The sequence below is a fragment of the Adiantum capillus-veneris genome, chromosome 15 (genome assembly GCF_014529385.1).
Source record: "Adiantum capillus-veneris isolate H3 chromosome 15, ASM1452938v2, whole genome shotgun sequence".
Taxonomy (NCBI): Eukaryota; Viridiplantae; Streptophyta; class Polypodiopsida; order Polypodiales; family Pteridaceae; genus Adiantum; species Adiantum capillus-veneris.
The window spans coordinates 24,048,980-24,070,003 of NC_140945.1; the positions used below are offsets into that span (position 1 = coordinate 24,048,980).

At 42.0% G+C, this 21,024-nt stretch overlaps 1 protein-coding gene across 1 annotated transcript; it reads left to right on the forward strand.

The window, feature by feature from the left end:
- The first annotated feature begins 14,794 nt into the window (after positions 1-14,794).
- On the forward strand, positions 14,795-16,885 carry LOC147440399 (uncharacterized). Its single transcript, XM_086483297.1, has 5 exons — positions 14,795-16,102; positions 16,182-16,232; positions 16,350-16,525; positions 16,615-16,696; positions 16,829-16,885. Exons 1-5 carry the CDS (start codon positions 14,795-14,797, stop codon positions 16,883-16,885), a joined length of 1,674 nt encoding a protein of 557 aa, XP_086339423.1.
- The last annotated feature ends 4,139 nt before the right edge of the window (positions 16,886-21,024 follow it).

Here is a 21,024-nt window from a genome sequence, read left to right on the forward strand (position 1 = left end):
ACCTCAAAGCTATTGTGCGAATCGAAGTGGACGAGTCCGGGTTGCAAGGCGAGCCTCTCAACCTTAAGAAGTGTAGGAAGCTATGTCCAAGCCACTTTGTGCGCCAACAAATATTTTGAATCAACGACAATTTCAAGGAATCAGCTCTTGTAAAGCTATCAAAATTGCAGCACAAAAGCCTCATATGAGTATTTCTACGAAGATTCGTACGTCGAGAGAGAGTTATGCCAAAAAATAAACAAATGACACTCTACTTTATATAGCAATGCTATGTTTACAACATCATTGGGAGACGTGTAGATTGGTTAGACCGCCTCAAGAATTGTGGCGTTAGCATGGTCGGATTGCAGAGAAAGTGGCAGAAATTCATGCCAATAATCCAATGCCTACACGCAAACTTCCCAAAGTTCTCTTTCCCGAAGAATCAGAGACACTCATTGCATTAGCAAGCCAAGGAGAGACACTGATATTTTGCACGACAAAATCCTTGAGCTTGAGATAGAGCTATCAGAGGCCCAAGCCAAGCTGCAACAGTGTGCATCAATCTATGGACCATTGCCAGATCATGTTGGTCCTTTGCAACAAGAACCTGCAGGCCCATCTCTTCTGCCTGAAAGTACTTAGTTCGACATAGATGAACTACTCAATGAGCTGACTCAATCTTTGTCTTGAGCACTTCGCTCACTTTAACCCTATCTATTTGGATTTGAAGAAAATACAAAGGACTATAGTTTTTGTAATCACAGCTTGTCATATATCCCCTCAGTTGTCCATTTTTGTATTCTCAATCAAACAAATTGTATTGTATTGTATCTAACTATAATTATGACTCTTTTTCCAAAAGTAACTTGAGAGAGAGAGAGAGAGAGAGAGAGAGAGAGAGAGAGAGAGAGAGAGAGAGAGAGAGAGAGAGGTAAACATCTTATAGTGTAACATGGCGATGTGTCATAATTTTCACATATTCACAGCGAGAAAAACTTATAGGCCTTTAGTCATACATCTTCGTCTCCATCAAACACACCAATCATATAATCTATTTCATCCATATCATAGCATTCTGAAGCTATCTCCCATTCCATATCATGGTCATTGTCTACTCCCGTAGCTATAGCTTCATGGGTTTGAAAGACATTGTAGTGCTTTTGTGCTTCTCTTGAAGCAATGTTCACTAGCTTATGGATAAGTCTCATGTTACAGAGAACATAAACCAAATCAACAACACGTTTAGGGTGAAGCCGGTTTTGTTTCTTAGTATACATGAATTCAAAGGCCGAAAAATTTCTCTCACAGCTTCCACTTGATGTAGCAATAAATAGAAGTCTAACAACAATGTGTTGCAGCTCAACTTTCTCCCCACCATAGAGGTGCACTTGTGTGTGCATTGGCATCTATATGCCATGGATCTTGGAACATGCCAGTTCTATTAGCATAATAAACTCGCTGATGAAAAGAAGTTTTCCCATCCTCTTGTCCCAATAGTTGAGCGCACACTATTTTGAAGTCACTCATGACTTTTATTGGCTCATTGTTGGTGCATTTGAAATTTGGAATCCAATACAAATGCAGCACCATGCAACAACATATGCAATTGCACCATCTCTTGTTGGCAGTTGTGATGATGGAAGCTTTGTCCTTTGCACCAAAGCTAGCATGCTCTCTTAATTTGCATAATGCCTCTGACATATACCAATAAACTCGACCAAATACAAAAGAGTCTTTGTCGACTATTCGCAAAAGATTTACAAATGGTTTGGCCAGAGTGACAATTCTCTCTACATTGCGCCAAAAAACTTTCAAGTTCACAAGCTGTGTACATCTTGTAGATTTCTCTTGGTAGCTAGGATACTTATTGAGCCAAGCATCCCATTGTCTATTGGCTATTGTTTCAATCAAAGCAAGCTTCACTTCTTGCAAGGTGGCAAGAACATAGTATGCGGTCGCAAACCTTGTCGCACAAAATATCTGCAAAGTTTTGCTGGGTGGTTTTATTCAAAAAAGAGCATACAAAAATTGATGCTCTTTAATAAGTTTCACCACATGATTTGCATTTCTTAACACCTTCAACACACACACACACACACACACACACACACACACACACACACACACAAACTTCTGCCAGATCTACAAGCTGCATCATAGCTTCAAAGGAGCCAAATGAGATTCCCATGGTGACAATTCCTACAAGCGGCATTATGTTGTCTTTAAGCTACTTAGTCTACCATCATCATGATCTTAACCGCTATTTTAGCGGGCCTATTCATGTTAGCAATAGCTTCTTTAGAGGCCCTTGTCAAAAAAATACTATCACCAAGAAACAATATAGGCAGTTGTACCTCCTTAAGCTTATATGATGGCTTTTACAATGGCCCCATTCACATAAAAAATAAGGCATCCAAAAGCTCTGCCATAAGGCCCCTTGTTTCAAAACCTATCACAAGAAGGGAAATCAGTATGGCCCTCTACTCTTATTTTGGTTGCATCATATCTACACCTCTTGAGAGGGAAGTCTCTCAAGTGACACGTGGGTGCCGCTCAAGGTCGTGTTGATAAAGGTGGCCACGGGTTTATGTTTGGAGGCATAGATCTTAGAGCACACAGAGAGCAAGTAGTAAGTGTGCATCAGTGTGGTTGTGCACAACAAGTGAGAGCACACCTCTTTCCCTATCTCTCTATCTCTCTCTCTTGTTCTCTCACAAATGCTCAGTTCTCTTTTCTTTTCTCCCTTGCTAGCTACATATGCACAATTTCATAAAGCGTGAGCATGAGCAACCCCCTTTCCTTGCTTTTCATCCCTTTCAACTTATTAATGTGTTTCAAGATAAAGACATAATTTTTGTTTGTGTCATGTTATGGCCTCTATTTGGTTTCAATTATGGCAATTCCTCTTTTTTTTTTTCAAACTAGCTGATAGATATGGTGGTAATTGAAAGTTTAGTCATGATTAGTCATGATTAAACACAATTTTAGATATGTATGATGATCATTTGGGAAAATCTCCATACCTTGTTGTCGAATCCTTGAATCTTGCAGACTTGAATAATGTAACTACCTCCATCAAAACATGATTGATATCTAAATATTATGAGTGTTGCAATGAATCACTAGTTTTTATTGATATTCTCCTAACACACGTTGTATACACTCTCATGTGACTTTTTTTGCACTTTTGTATCGTCACGTTGAAGAATCTATTCCTCAATCTAGTAGCCTGATCATTCATATCAATAAAGAATGGCTAATCCTTTGATTATGCCAAGTTTTAAAATTCTATCTAACCAAATATCCAAGCATTCCTGCTATACAATACTCCTACTGTAAGCTTGGGTTGTGACCACTTTTTGCAACTTGTATGATGATGACATTACATGGTCTTTCTGTGATTTATTTCATCAATTAAGGTTATGAAATATCATGAACTCATCTATAGGGTTAAAATTTACTGTACATATAAAACTATTAAGATCTTCTTAGTTTTGTCCTCTTTAAATGGCTCATTATTATTTTCTTTCCCTAGTCATAAATTCTAGTTCAAATTGGTCAACACCATTATCTTTCTTACGTTTACCACAATTTTAGGGCAATACGGCTATCTATGTGGCCTCCACTCACCATATGATTATAATCACCATCTTCAAACTTTAATTTTTTATTATTTTCCCTAAATTTTTTGTCTCTAGTCATTCACAAAGATCTTCGCAGACAATAATGTGGACTATTTCCTCTTTGAGTTTATTGTAAGCATACCATTAAGGACAAAGGTGTGTCAGGTGAAGCAATTAGATAAGTCTTGTCTTTGTTTTAATTTGCAACATTATTTTACGTCGGCTTATTCGGTCGAGTATACTAACCCTCTTATACAAGACTAGTCCAAAGATCTTAGATATGGATACAACCAGAACAATACAGGTAAACAGACTCAACTTAGTTGCTTGCTTATCAGCTTGATTAATAAGTTGTTTCTTCATTGAACCTCTAGGTATAAAATTTCTCAACAAAGTCTAATCATTTACATTTCAAGAGCACATTTGAATTTTCTTGATGTGATAGCTCCTATATGTATCTATTGCTACTTCTTTCCTTGTTTGCTATAAGCTTCCATCAACTTGAGGTCTAGTTTTACTGCACTCTACTAGTTTCAATATACGACTACTCTGCTTGGACTTAACACCACTCATCCTTATCTTTCTTCTATATTGCACATGTGATTCTATAAGAGTAGTAATATTTCACTTTAATGATTTAGAAGTTATGCCTCTCCTCAATAGATGTGTCTTTTTCAAGTATTTTTTAATGTACACTAATTTCCGTTCAACAACATTGCATATAGTTTTGTTTCATAAAATTGGCACATTCTAACCTCATTAATGATACTTGGGTGTGAGTTTGTTAGTCGCAATTCTCTCTCCCTAATCTGAATTATGACTCTTTCAATTGTAGCTCTCCCTCCACACACACACACACACACACACATAGGTACCTAATTTCTCATATGTAGCATACTCTCGAGGTATGTACATCAAATACATCACTACCCTTTCCAAAAAAAATTTATATGCATTGTCTTGTATGCTATGTAATCCAAAACTTCTAACATTTTGGCTTCTACTTGCACTGAATGAAATTTTTGTTGAGATGATTTGTCATTAAGCTTTGTAGCTACTCATATAGAGATAGAGAGAGAGGGAAAGAGATAGAGATAGGGAGAGAGAGTAAGAGGGGAAAGAGGGATGGAGAGAGAGAGAGAGAGAGAGAGAGAGAGAGAGAGAGAGAGAGAGAGAGAGAGAGAGAGAGAGAGAGAGAGAGAGAGAGAGAGAGAGAGAGAGACTAAATAGAGAGAGGGAAAGAGAGAGAGATAGGCAAAGACGGAAAGAGAGAGATGGGGAAAGAGAGAGAGAGTAGATAGAAAGGGAGAGAAACATGGAAAGAGAGAGAAGAGAGAGAGAGAGAGAGAGAGAGAGAGAGAGAGAGAGAGAGAGAGAGAGAGAGAGAGAGAGAGAGAGAGAGAGAGAGAGAGAGAGAGAGAGTATAAATAGAGAGAGGGAAAGAGAGGAATAGAGAGAGATAAGGAGAGACGGAAAGAGAGAGAGAGTAGATAAAGAGGGAGAGAAATAGGGAAAGAGAGAGAATAGAGAGAGAGAGGGGGGGGGGGGGGAAAGAGAAAGAGAGAGTATAGATAGAAAGGGATAGAAATAGAGAGAGAGAGAGAGAGAGAGAGAGAGAGAGAGAGGAATAGAGAGGGATAGAGAGAGGGTGTCGGTAGAAGACAAGGGGTTCCACTTGTAAAACAGGCTGGTCTGTGTTTTGCAATCACGGGATGAAGCGGCTGTCTCAGTTTGTGAGGGCCAACCTAGGACATGGTGGATGTCCCTGGGATCGCTCTTGTGGGCGTATGCGAAGCTCGAAAAAGTGGTGCCCAAGTCCAAAGGCACCATGACCTTAGCAGAGACTTCCATGCCTCGGCAAAAGATGTCGTCCATATTTGGCTTCTCATCTCTGAGAATGCTTGCTTTACATGGAGGCGCAGGCATGACTCTGGGATGGAGCTTCCGCTTCATAGTTTATCTGCAGGATCGAGAGGGGGAGAGCGAGAGGAAGAGAGAGAGAGAGAGAGAGAGAGAGAGAGAGAGAGAGAGAGAGAGAGAGAGAGAGAGAGAGAGAGAGAGAGAGAGACTCAGTCAGAGAATGGAGTTACTTATTGCATTACATTAGAATAGTAATGTTATGATCAATTGATCACTTAGACGTTGAATCTAGGTGCAGCCAACACAAAATGATGGCTACATTTACAACCATAACTCTTTATCTCTACTCAAAACAATGGCTACATTACGTATATGTGTGTACATATATATTTGTTTATGCATGTATGTAGGCACTAAGTACGGGAGCATAGCACCCGAAGGTTAGACATTTTCTCTTGGGTATAGTCCTTTTTTAATCGTGGCATTGTGGTCATTGATCCACTCATGCATGGATGACCACAATGTACCTTTGGTTTTACCACAGTTGAGATTGTGATGATATCCAAAGAGGTGTACTTGACCTTTTGCACTACTAGCCTCTACTTAGGTCTACTAGTATATATATGTATCTACGTGTTTGTGTGCTAATATACTTGTGTACGTATTTATAGATGAGCGAGTAGGGTGAAAAGCTTAATCTTATGTTTCTCTTTGTAATGTAGATGTCAGACGAGAGAACAATTGGTGGGGAGAAGCCAGCTGACTCTTCTTTTGGTTGGTTCACATCCCATGTAGGCTCCCACCTGGGGTGGACATCACCTCCAGTCGCCGCGAGTCTTGAGTCGGTGAGAAAAAGTAAAGAAATAAAGAATGTTTCTGGCTAGTTAACCCTAAACCATGAGTGTCATAGGTTTATTTTTGTTCTTTGCAGGCATCGCCATCCTACACCTACCCTTCTCAGGTTCCTCCATCGGGCGTAGATCTAGACCTGCAACGGCTCTCTCTTTACGAGAATAGTACCTCCGAGAGACAGAGAATTTGTTTGGTTGCTACACTTCGCAGCAGCTTATGACCTACGGTATTTCTCCGCACACTATACCATAGGGGAGTCAGGGAGGAACTCCTTACTTACAGAGCCTCGTACCGACAGCACGTCAGTCTACAACCCCTTCCTATCATCCTACTCCCATTCCATCGCAGGTCCTACTCCCCTTGTATTGCAGGGTCCCACTCCCATGGCATCACAGGGTCCTACGCCACTCCAATCCACTCCTGCTTCGCCAGAACATCGTCGATGGACTTCCTCTAGCAGTGCGCATCAACGCTTGTCTCAAGGCAGCGAGTGCTGTGAGAGACGAAGCGGCGGCGGATCTTGTGGTTTTGCATGTTTTGGTAGTGGCGGGGGAACGGAGTCCCCACTTTCAGAGCGTGCTTCCCCTAACGTAGAGGAAAAGGATACTGATGCACCCGTGCCAGACACGCATGGATGCTACTACAGGATTAAATATGGTGGAGAGCTGGACTTTGGCACAGCACAGGACAGAACATTTCGACACCATCTACAAATTCTTATACATTCAACGTATAAGAACTGTTTTATAAAATTTAGAGACCAGCTGTCCGATCATGCACGGTACATTGAGGACGCTCTGTTAGCTAGATTTTCAAATGCCCCCGATCAACGTTTTTCACAACAATGGTTGGAGGGCTATATAAAGATAATTTTGAAAAACAAGCAGTCCAGTGTGCAGTGCGCATCAGCCAACCAGGTCAGAGATCCAGATAGGAGTTACCACGGTGGCAATATGGCAGACTCGGAGTGGGAGTAGGCAATTCAAGAAAAGAGCGATCAACCTGCGACGGGCTCATCATACAAACATCATACAAAGATTAATTCAATTATAACATAAGTCGGTGATTATAAAGATTATAGATGATGATTTGGTATTGTTATTGCTAACTTAGGAAAATATCACTCTCTCTCGTGACATACAGAATTTGATACTTGGTGATGGTTGTTAAAAACAACCACATCTCTCATGAGCAATTCGACGCGATGGTTGGATCACTACAAGCGGTAAGTTTAAACAAGTAACTTTGTATCAATTGTTTTGAGCTGCTATTGATAATTCTTTAATTTGGTTTGGGTTTATGTAGAGTCAAAGTGATCAAACATATGTGTCTCTGGACAACAACGGGATAGAGGAGGATTAGATAGAAAAATATTTTGTCCAAACTTTCGTAAAGTCCCAATGTGGTTCAATGTATATACAACTATTTACTTTTCATTGTAACTTTTTAATAGTTGATCTTCTGCATTTTAAATTGTCAAGGTAAAGTAAATTCAATTTCAATTCTTTGGTATTTTTTATACTCTTTTAAAAAACAATTGATGTTTCATTGTTTTATGCAGTAAAAAATAAAGGTGCTCATTTGGGCCACCCAACCAAATGAGCACCTTTATTTTTGATTTGGTGTGTAGCGGCAATAGATGCGGTAATAAATGTGGCAACGGGCGCGGTAATAGCAGCGGGTATATTATCGCGACTATTACCGTGTTTATTGCTAAGAAACCACTATCGCGTCCATAGCCGCGATTACTGCCGCTCCCGTAAATTTTTCTCTCTCCTTTTTCCTTTGTTTTTCCGCGGCTATGGACGCGGTTATAGACAACTCCTCTTATAGTGACATCAGGTGTAGATTTGCCAATTTAGACAACACCAATTATTAATTATGCTGCACTGGATGGCCACCACTATTCCTAGTATGCTTTTGTTACCTAGGTATATGTTGGCAGATATTTGGATTTGGATTTATATTGGATTTGGACTTGATATATGATAATTTTATGTCGTGACAGTATTTATGGAATTGTACTTGAGATTGATGAGAATTGATTATTGAATGATGAGTGTGACCAATGATATCCTGATTCATCAGGGTATGAGATATACTGCTTGTTTTGGTGATATGGGACAATAGGTAGTATATGGATGACGACAGGCATAAGCAATGTTTTTTTAGTTTCATACAAGAAAAATTTACTATATGATATTTTTGATTGATATTTCTAATCACTGATTTTGACAAGTATGGTTTACAAGATTTATCTTCGCAACTGACGACAGTTGTTTTCTAACCTAGAGGTATGTAATGAAAAGTGCTCACTCTTGAATAGGGGGAGATTGCACCCAGTGTATAAATTATTATTCTCCTCTCCTCTCATCGTGCTGGTGTAGCACTCCCCTCTAGGAGGTGCACCGGTACATGCTCTCTTGGTCTCTTCTGCTCTTTGTCTCTCTCTGATTGCATGCAGTCTCGACTATGTGATATGGGTTACACCAAGTATGCATATTTGTTAGTTTGATGGTTTGTAGGATGTTATTTTTGTATTTTGTAGGGTCTTCCTCACATCCATTTGTAGCAGAACGTGCACTCACTATATCACATCCCGTGTGTGGGGAAGCACATTACAAGACCGGTGTGAGCGGGGCTCACCTACCCCACAAGGTATTGAGACACTTTCTACTTATCCCTCGAATTCAGCACATGTTTAAAAGAAAGTCTATAGTGGAGCTTCTCACATGGCATGCCAACCATCGCTCAAATGATGGGACAATGTGTGTTAGTGCCGATATACTTGCATGGAGGCACATCGAGACTCATTGCCTAAGTTCGGGCTAGAGCCTTGACACTTGAGGCTTGGGTTGGCAAGTGATGGTCTCAATCCCTTTGGAATCAAGTCTATATCATGGAGTACTTGCCCATGGTGATCATCAACTACGATATTCCACCATGGGAGACTACCAAGAAGGGAAATATAATTCTCTCTTTTGTTGTGCCAGTGAAGTACAAAGTAGCAAATATGTATGTTTACCCTGACTCCCTCATCGATGAGTCGGAGGAGTTGTGAAAGGATATCCCCATGGTGGATGTTTCACTTCCAGATGAGAGGAGAGAGACCATTGTGAGGAGAGTTCTTATGTGAACCATGCATGACTATCCTGGCCTTGGAGAGATTTTTGGTATGTTATGTTCATTCTTCTCCCTCCTATATCATTTGAAGTTTGAACCCTCTTTAACTATATGATATGCGTGTAGGGTTGTCCACATCGAGTCACAATGCATGTCCCTTGTCGAGCCCCAAATGTGAAAGCCCCATTGAACCTAACCAAAGATGAGCTATATCGAGTGAAGTGTTCAATTGTATCTATTGGCACACCCACGAGGTACATGAGGTCAGTAAAACAAGCTTTCACAGAGGCCAAAAAAAGTGGAAGCATGCAATTATATGGGCTGAAGACCCATGATTGATCGACACAAGATGTTACAGGTAATTCTATCTTTCCTCCCTATCCTCTCCGTTGTTTTGTTTAGATATTGAATTTTCTGCAAGACTAAGTCACATGGTATTTTAATCTTTTGACATTGTAGTTCATTTTTTCGGTGAGTATGTGGGTGTGCGGGGATAAAGAAGTGAGGGAAGCAGTTTTTTAACTCGGAGAGTTAGTAAGGTACAACATATCTTTATTCAACTTAACATAGCAATATACACTATATCTTAGTGTACATTTGTGTGTTATCTTGTAGTTTTGTGAGCTCCAAAGGAATTGAAATAGATGTCATCCCTGCTGCACAGTTGCTTGCCATGGAAACCGTGTGTTCCATTGAGGAAGCATTTCCTTGGTTCATTCTTCTTAGTCAAGTCCACCTCTTGCTTCATGTGGTTGAGGAGACACTATATGTGGAGTAGTGCATGCACGATGGATGTTCTTTCTAGAGAGGTTTTTAAAGACTCTCAAATATTTGTGCAACTACGGGCCCAGCCAGAGGCATGCATGACCGAAGGATGGATCGGGCAAGAGGCATTTAGTTACAATAAAAATTATTTGGCATGTACAAGTTGATCCTCAATGCCTTGCATGTGGTTAGATGAGGAAGACGCAAGGATGACTTAACATCTACCAAGTGGAAAGGGAAAATTATTTAGCACGGATATGGATCAACACCAAGTCGTCAACATCTTTTGCATCCTCAATGCAAAGGTTATGACCAAGTAGGTGGACTTGTGGGAAATGGCAAAGGCAAGGAGTTTGCAAGAGAGGAAAGCATGGAAGCAAGCTCATGGAGGCAGGAGGGCACCCCCATTTCCTTGACAACTTCAATGTTTCCCAGATCTCATTAGTGCTGAGTGGATCCATGAGAGAATGACCAAAGCAAAGGCACATCGAGAGGATATCACCAACAAATAATGGGAGTATGCATGAGGTTGTGTACCAAAGGTATATACAGTACACACACACACACACACACACACACACACATATATATATAGAACTAATATATAGTACTCATTTTCTTTGATTGTATAATTTTCTCTCTTGTATATTGCCTTTCCTTTATCTCTATGTGATCAAAGGGGCGACACTTTCGTACATGTTACATTGATGAGCATCGAACCACCATGGATTGTGGTGTCATGGGAAACTTTTACACAAATGGTGATGATGCCAAGTACTATGGGATCAATGAAAGGATACTAAAGGTCGATATTATAATCTTTCATACCTTCATCTTCAAGTTGAAGTGGCTTGCAAATGTGTCTAGACGACATGGGAATGGGTTGTACATGGTGGACTCTAGAGTATATCACACAGGAAGGTATGACAGGTTAGTTTTGCCATGCAATTGTGAGCAAGTGAGTGTCAGCCTTCTTTACCCTTATTATCTTGTAACATAATATGAATGTCGTTGATTTCTCGGTTCTTTTCTATAGGTGATCTATTTATTATCAACCCAATAACCAAAATTGGTTCGTAGTTCTTGTTACCCCTCGAGGAAGAACCTTTTTTTCCACTAATAAAGTGGAGACCGTCTTTGACCCTCTTCCACCTACGAACTTGGATGAGGGTGAGACAGGGGAAAGAGAGGTCGATGATTTGAGTCCTAATGTTGCCAATCTCAGCGAGGATGATTACCATGATGACGATGATGAGATGGACGATGACAATTTCGAGGATTATAAAGCTAGCGGATCCATAAACGACATTCAATTTCTCTCTTTATTGACTTAGGAGCCATAAGTTTAACTTTAGTTGAAGCTACTTGTAGAGATCTTAAGCAAGATGATTCATAAACATTTTGTAAATTTTATTCTATGAAAATTTTTTGTCACGTTGTCAATTCATGGCTGTGTGTGTGTGTGTGTGTGTGTGTGTGTGTGTAAATTTGTCAAGCATGCCTCCCATTTGCAAGAGAATGAGAAAGGTTCTTGCAAAAGTGCAAGCCACTTGCATGTTGTTGCAAGAGAGAGCTTCAAGAAACTAACATAGGTGCTACCATCTGGTGAAATGTGGACACACTTTACTCTATCATGGTGAAAATTGAAAATTGTAGGCTCCAAAGGGGCACTGAGCACAGAGCGCCAGGATTACCTTCAAGGGGGGACGCTTTGTTGAACGAGGGGATTTCCAGTTCATCACAAAAGCAGACCATCCCCAAGCTTGGAGGGTGTAGGTAGAAGATGAGGGGTTCCACTTGTAAAACAGGCTTGTCTATGTTTTGCTAAAGTGGGATGAATCGAATACCTCAGTTTGTGAGAGCCAATCGAATACATGACGGTTGGATGTTGTGGAGGTCGCTCCTATGGATATATTCGAGGTCCGAGAAAGTAGTATCCATGCCTCGGCAGAAGATGTCGTCCATGTTCAACTTCTCATGTCTGACGTGCTTGCTTTACATGGAGGTGCATGCATAACTCTAGGATGGAGCTTTTTGTTCATGTTTATCCACATAGCCATTGTTTCATATTTTAATATCTTTTTTTTTGAAATTTTGAATAATGTTGTTTAATTTTTATGCACAAGAAAAACAGAGGTAAATACCAAAATTTGAATGTTTAAGCGCTAGAGCGGGATTCAATAATATAAGCGGCAATAGTCACGGTAATATTTGAAACAAAAAATTAGAATGTCCTTTCATCCCTCTCTCTCTCTCTCTCTCTCTCTCTCTCTCTCTCTCAACCTGGGGAAAGCCAAGGTTATGGTGTTCAACACCACACCATAGTGGGTCAGGATGTGAAGACTAGGGGAGACTAGTGCCTGGAATCTGCTCTCTCTCTCTCTCTCTCTCTCTCTCTCTCTCTCTCGCTCTCTCTCTCTCTCTCTCTCTCTCTCTCTCTCTCTACAAAACGCAATAAAATATTGTGATGAACGTATTGAGATTTTCATAGTGATTGACAAGGTAGAAGTTGTCACGTGAAGACTCACACAAGGGGATACATAAGCAGATAAAACTCCAGGTAGATGCATCAATATACACGAGGTATACACGTGACTACATTAACGTATTATACCCATCATTAATAATAGCTACAAGAACATAGCAAACAGATCTTGTGTTTACACCTGATGTTTCAGATGTAGAACTATTTAGGATATGGTAGTGATCGAAAAAAGGCCTAGGCAAAGTGCAATTAATTCATCTACTGAAACTTGGATAACTCCATTACAAAAGGCTTCAATTATGGTGAATAAACCTTTTAAAATAGTCAATTGTAGTCGGTGTATCACTATAATGAGGTCAACTTACCTTGAAAGTTGTCAATAAAACTTTGACCATAGTCGATCGATTATACCCACCGTAAAAAGTCATAGGCCTAGTGCAAGCCTTTCTACCGAAACTTGGAGGGATCGAGTACAAAAAGCTTCAACTATAGTGAATCGAGTACAGAGCGCCAGGATTACCTACAAGGGGGGACGCTTTGTTGAATGAGGGGCTTTCTAGTTCATTACAAAAGCAGACCATCCCCAAGCTTGGAGGGTGTAGGTAGAAGATGAGGGTTTCCACTTGTAAAACAGGTTTGTCTGTGTTTTGCTATAATGGGATGAATCGACTACCTCAGTTTGTGAGAGCCAATCCAATACATGATGGATGGATGTTGTGGAGGTCGGTCCTGTGGAGATATTCGAGGTCCGAGAAAGTAGTGTCCATGCCTCGGCAGAAGATGTCGTCCATGTTCAACTTCTCATGTCTGACGGTGCTTGCTTTACATGGAGGCGCATGCATAACTCTAGGATGGAGCTTCCTCTTCGTAGTTTCATGTTTATCCACATAGCCATTGTTTCATATTTTAATATCTTTTTTCTGAAATTTTAAATAATGTTGTTTAATTTTTATGCACAAGAAAAACAGAGGTAAATACCAAAATTTGAATGTTTAAGCGCTAGAGCGGGATTCGATAATATAAGCAGCAATTTTGGTAGTCGTGGTAATATTTGAAACAAAAAATTAGAATGTCCTCCCGTCCCTCTCTCTCTTCCTTGGCCAGCCCATTTTGGACTCTCTTTCTCTCTCTCTCTCTCTCTCTCTCTCTCTCTCTCTCTCTCTCTCTCTCTCTCTCTCTACAAAACGGGGTAAAAGATTGTGATAAACGTGTTGAGATTTTCATAGTGATTGACAAGGTAGAAGTTGTCACCTGAAGACTCACATCAAGGGGATACATAAGCAGATAAAGCTCCTGGTAGATACATCAGTATACACGTGACTACATTAACCTATTATACCCATCATTAATAATAGCTACAAGAACATAGCAAACAGATCACTTGTGTTTACACCTGATGTTTCAGATGTAGAACAATTTAGGATATGGCAGTGATCGAAAAAAGGCCTAGGCAGTGTGCAATTAATTCATCTGCTAAAACTTGGATGACCCCATTACAAAAGGCTTCAATTATGGTGAATATACCTTTCAAAATAGCCAATTATAGCCGGTGTATCTCTATAATGAGGTGGACTTACCTTGAAAGTTGTCAATAAAACTTTGACTACATAGGACTATTTAGGATATGGCACTGCTCGTAAAAAGTGATAGGCCTAGTGCAATCATTCTATCGAAACTTGGAGAGGAATTGAGTACAAAAAGCCTTAACTATAGTGATATTACCTTTAAAATAGTGAATATTAGTCAATGTATACCTTGGAAGAATAGTCAACTATAGTCAAGTCAACTTACCTTGAAAGTAGTTGATATACCTTCAAATATAGTCAATCAGTCTCTGCAATAATCAATATAGTTCTCTACACTGGGTGAAAGCAAGTTGACTAGACTGTATTAATTTTATGCAATAGAGACAGATCTGTGTCCTAATCTCTCTATCTCTCGAACGTCTAGTTCTTTGTAACACAGACAGGTCTCTCTATCTCTCGAACGTCTAGTTCTTTGTAAGACAGACAGGTCTCTCTAATCTCTGTCTCGCTGTTTCTTAACCGTATAGAGCATATTGTGCAGGGATCATCACTAGACGTCCAGGAGTCAGATTCTGAGCATGGATCGATCGATTGTCAACAACGATTTGCATGACCTGACGAATAAAACGCAAATTGCTAATGAAGCCGGTACTACTTATGATACTATTCAGAATGGCGGGCTAATTAACACTGATCAAGACTTAACTCTAATTTATAATGCAGTGCCTGCATCGCTCTTGATGGAGGATCATGAGTTGTTGCGTTATCAGGATCTCGATCCTGAGCCTATTCAGAGCTTCAGTAGTACAACTCAATTAGTTGATCAGGATGAAGTTATTCCTGATGCGGACCAAGATATAATTTTTGCAAATTTGCAGGGGTTACAGGACGATATTGAGCAGCTGCCTCATATAATACAGGAGCATGCCGCATTAACGCAGTATTCTGAGCATGCATCGTACCATGAGCAGGACCTTGATCGGCTTCAAGTTATTTATTATGATCTAGCGCGATTAACGCACTACCCAGATTCTGATTTATATGCTCAATATTATGCATATGCTAATGATCTGCAGGGGTCATACAATTACGAGCATCAGCTTGGAAGTGTTGTCGGACTACAGGATCAGCAGGTGCAGCAGGCTGATCAGCATGGCGGCGCTGTACCCGGATTCATTACGCAATATCCCCCAGACCTGCAGATGAGCAGTATTAATAATTATCATGAGCAGTCCCTGCCTGAGCTCGCAATTCGTGTAGCTGGATCAATGCACTGCCAAGATTCAAATCACGTTTATCCAGTTCATTATGCAAATCTGCTGCAGGGTGCACATCACCAGCAGCTTCTGGTGCCTCAGCTTGGAGTTAGTGCAGTAGCCAAATTAACGCATGATCATTATGCCATGAATGCTGATCATCTACGTCAGGGGCTACAGGATCACAGCAGTTTCTTACCGGCTCAGTACCATTTAACTAATAGTGCAGCTGCAGATATTCGATGCATCGTGGACACGTCAATGAGGCAGAAGGCGCATGATGATGCTGATGCGCATGAAGAGGGAAAAGGACGGAAGCGCGCCAAGCTTGCAGACATAGAGAATTATGTCCATGATGTGGAACAGATTAATGTGGAATTTCCTGCCGCTGCTAGTCTCAATCCAAGTGAATATAGCGTAGTGAATAGTGTCGATGGGCTCATTAATAATGATATTGGGAGCATGAGTTACAGGACAGCGTCATCCAGCTTCAGCGCCGGGTTTGCAGACATGCCAAGTTTGCGCCAAGTTTACACTCAACACTATCAATCCAATATTAATCATTCAGACGGTCCGCTGCAGCCTCTGCATCAGCAAGTGGGCAGTGATCGGATACATTATAAAAGATCTGTAAGACTAAATGATCATAGGGCTCGCTAAAATTGCTAACGATAATAATAGTAATAATATGAACCCAATCTGCTTGCAGGGCGAGGCCATGCCCGCGTTTATCGAAGAGGCGTATGCTCAGAATCCTCAGGTAGAAAAACAAATTCAGATGGTATTAAGCTCGATTAAGCAATTAATTGCAAGATCAGCTCCTGCCGTAAATAAAGCTTGGGTTGATGAATAATATATTGCATGTTTTGTGCTCCAGGTGCCAGCTGCTGTCGACGACAACGTTGAGCCTAATGACAACATGATTGAGGAGTCGGTGCAGGAGGAATTACCAAGCGATCATGTAGCTGCTGGCGAAAGCAGGCGATTGGCTGTCCCACCTCTCGCCGTCGAATCAGTTGCCGGGGAGAAGAAGCGCTTGAAGGGAGTATATCGGTAACTAGGGTGGCCCAATTCACTCCTTCATTTCTAGCTAGTAAAGCAAATATCAATTGACCAGTTCATTTTCGTCTTCCATTTTGCAGGAAGCCCTCGACAAAAAGATTTGAAGCCTCTCTGTGGCTTCAGCTCGGCGGTGGTAGATCTAGCATGAATCAGATCGGATCGGTGCATTTTCGATGAGAATCGGTCCGATGGTGGAGGTGCTCGGCTCCCCGCACCCGTGGGTGTGCAGCTCTTCTCGAGACGAGAGCGTCTTGCGAGAGAATCAGAGAATCATGCAGAAATGGAATTTTGCAGAGCAAGCCGAGTAGTGAGCCTGGTGAGAAGCAAAGCAGATCCAAGAAGAGTGTTTGAACACACACACACACACACTGTGTGTGACCTTCGATAGTGTCGAGCTGCAGATCCAATTAGCATTTTGAATCGGGCAGCGCAGAGGCTTGAGGCAAGCAAAGGGCCATGAGATAAGCAATCAAGCAGGCCAAGCAAGGCGAGGCAACCAAGGAATTGGCACAGCGGGCAGTAAGTGCAAGAGCTTGGAGAATCGGCAGCAGGGAATCAAGGGCATGAATTGAGCAGAGCATCGAGATGAGCAGGTCGGCGAGCAAAGGAATTGAGTAGCCTGTCAAGTCGGCAAGTAGGTGGCTCTGGTTAAATATCGGCCTGCTAGGCCGCATGTAGGTGAGCATGACTGGCCCAACCGATCACGTCAAACATTTCAGACCTATCTACAGAATGCTCCACATCCTGTGCACATGTACGCACGTAGTGCAGTGGTTAAGGCAATGCTCCTGGGATGCGAGGTCGGGTGTTCGAAACTGTGCGTAAGCTCCGTGTGTTGGCTTTTTGGTCAACGGTCACCTAACGGCTACATTCGACCGGCAACTGGCATGCATTGCTTTGCCACGAGGCCTAGCAGGCCGAAATATAACCAAAACCCAAGTAGGTTGGGCAGCAGAATCGAGGTGTTGTTGAGCAGGTCGATAGTAGAATCGAGGAGCTGTATCCCTTGGGAATGTGTGGTGGTGTTTCTCACACACACACACACACACACACACACACACACACTGGAGCAAAGGGGGAGGGAAGCATTGCACGTGGTAGCACTAGTCAAAGGAAGCAAAACAAGTCGCAATCTGAGTATAACCAAATGAGCCAGCACTGAGAAGTGCAAGCAATAAGGGAAAACCGTGTGTGGTGAACACACACTCACACACACACTTTTGCAATATCGTCAGAGTCTGCAGGTTCGACAAAGACTACCATTCCATCTGTTTGTAGAGAAATAGATTAAAATTCTTTTTGGCTTTCTAAAAGAAACCCTTAGTATTGTGTTGGGTTAGGGAGACTTTCATTGTTTTCGCTGCATGATGGAGACTGACCTTTCATTTCACATCCTGACATGTCTATACTTTTCTTGCATTCTATTTTAGAATGCTAAAGTGAACCTATTTTACACACAGACACATATATGTTTTTTTTTTGCATTCTATTGTTTTAGAATGCTAAAGTGAAGCTTCACCTTGCATACTTCTTTTTTTTTTCAAAACTCACAATTGTGAGTGGATAGTATAAAGAACATCAGAAATATACACCGATCCTCGAGCTCAGACCAAGCCTTGAGGGTCAAAGGATTACAAGTTATCTGCTTGCCAGAGAAACCACTACTACTCCTCCGCTTACAAGATTTTATGAATTGTTCTAGACTAGTCCTCTGAGGCTTATTGGCCTCAGATCGTGTGGGATCATCACTCTACTCTCTTGTTTGATTTCACAAAAGCTTGCCACAACCAGATCCCCCTCAAACACGCGGCAGTTCCTTGCTTGCCAAATATGGTGCAAGAAATAGTACCTGACCTGATTATTTGAGTGCATACGAGAAGAGCAGGACTTCCCAGCCTGTTACTACCAAAGAACCGATCATTCTTGAAGAACTTAATTTGCCATGTCCTTTTAATCCACTTTCATGTTTTCCCAGCCATATTGCCTGGCATCCCATGAAAAGGTGGGCTAGGTCTTCACTAGCTATTCTGCACCCCGAGCAAGGATCGAACCCGATGCCTATTTCTTGTATCTTCACGCCCGTCGGCAGAGCACCCCACATCACTTTCCACAGAAATATTTTCATATACTGAGGCCACCTTGGCTTCCAGATGTTCTCCATACTCCCTCCTACCATTTTTCCGTCCAGTGCCTCTTCCATAATTTGTTGAGGGGGCTACACCAATTAGCCTCGTGCATTGATGCATGGTAAATGCCTTTAGAGTGTGGTTTTTAAAAGAGGCTACTACTCCCGGGCCATCTCCGAGCATCCCATTCAAAGTTGGATTCACAAATTGGCATCACCACCTTATCAAGCTCTTTTATCACTCTATAGACTAGTAAAGTCTCAAAGCCATTCAGTTGAAATTGGATGGCTAAAGAGTCATCAGTTTTCCAGCACTTCCTGTTGCCATCTCAGAATTTCTCTAGTCGAATGAGCTCCTTATTATTCACATTCCTGGCCATTTCTATCCAATAGGAGCTTTGTGGTGGCCCCAATATTTTAGAGAGCCAAGGGAACTAGTGCAAAATGGAGTTCTTAAAGTATCTAGTTACTTCCCCCCATTCCAAAACCGCAGCTGCAATTTTGCACTTCCTCATCACCTCCCTTGAGAGTCCACCAGATCTAAGATAAGACCACTTTGTGGCGAGAAGTTTGTCATGCATCACAACCCCCTTCCACTTTCCCCCTTTCGATCCCAGTTTTGCTGCATCAAGCATTTCTTTGGTCATGGTAGCCCAAGCTTGGTCCTGTTTAGCAAATGAGACCATAAATTTGGTACAAAGGGCCTCAGCATGGGATACAGGGTTAAGAATTCCGAGCCCTCCTTGGTCTACCGGGCAAGCAACTACCTCCCATCTAGCCCACTGCCATGGCCAGGAGGTTTTTGTGTTGTTCTTCCAAAGAATCCTTTTCACTAGTTTTAAGAATTCTTTCTAGTTACACTTAGCCATCTTGAGCACGGGACTGAGGAAAGCAATATACGGGATCATAAAAGCATTGATCACTCTAATCCGGCTTTGGAAGGGTAGGAGAACGAACTCCCTCCTTCTCATTTTGGCACTTATATTTTCAAGGACCCATTGAAATCTTTGACTGTGGGTTACGTCCACCCCTACAGGGGCTCCCAGGTTTCTAAATACACTCCCTTTTGAGATAATCCCTCCTGTCCAAACTGCAAGGTCAAAAGAGTCGTTCTCCGTCAGGGAGATTAGTCTTGACTTCTCTATATTGCACTTGGATCCCGAGGCCACGGCAAATGTTTGCACAATCTCCAGAGCTCTCCTGACAACTTGAATGCACGCCTTCAAGAATAGGAGTGAATCATCTACGAACATTTTGGCCAATAGTTGGTCGTTGCCCGGCAATGCTAGACCTTGAATCTCTCCCCGCGCAGCACTGGCTTCGAGCATCGTAATGAGAGGATGTGACCCGATGGCGAAAAGCAAGGGGGCCAGGGGACATCCTTGCTTAATAGACCTTTTAACCTCAAAAGAGCCCACAATTATGTCCCAGAAAGGGTGAGAGAGAGAGATAGCTCTTCTCAGGAGAGAGAGAGAGAGAGAGAGAGAGAGAGAGAGAGAGAGAGAGAGAGAGAGAGAGAGAGAGAGAGAGTTTGCGAGCTCTCTTGGTCATGGATAAAGGAGAGCAAGCGCGTGCGCACTCGGTGTCAACGCACACACACAGACATTTGCGAGCTTAGGTGAGTAAGCTCGTGCATCACTCCTGGCATCAGCCTGATTTTGGCATTCTCCTCGACATCAGAGACACTAATTTGACAGCTTGGCATTGGCCTCGAGCATTGGCAATTGGCATCGCCATCGGTTTCGACACTGATCAAGCGGCTACTCGGCTAGCGTGCTTTCGTCGGGCGGCAGAGGGCGATCGGGCATTTTCCTTGGCTTCTACATAGCAAGAGAGGCCCGCCTCTCCTTTGGTGTAGCCTCACCATCGGCCTCCCTTCTACGCCCATTCCGGAGCAATTGGCTCCAATGGACATCCTTGCTTTTCCAACCTTGACACAGCAGGAGACGATCGAGAGAGAGCAGCATTGGCTCTTCCTAGCTCCCATCCAGAGTGGCCCGCCAGCTCCGACGTACTATCCACGGTGTTTCGGCTTCGATGTTTTCTCCAGTTTTTGACTTTGACGACACACATACGACACATTCGGCTCTAACGGCCCATTCCGGAGCGGGTTTTTCTCTCGAGCATGCTCGACTCTTAGCAGTGTTTCTGGTCGACAAGTTTACCGACTGATGAGGTAGTGTGTGCCAATTTCCCGAACTTACTCCCACTCTAGCATTTCTTTGCTCATTTTGCAAAGGAAACTCTGTTCATTTTTCCCCGTCTTCTCGCCATAAAAGTTTGCAGTGTTATGCCGTCTTGTACAGTGGTCGATATAGTCCCACTTTGACAATGATCGAGTGTTTACTCTCACTCAACAGGTTTT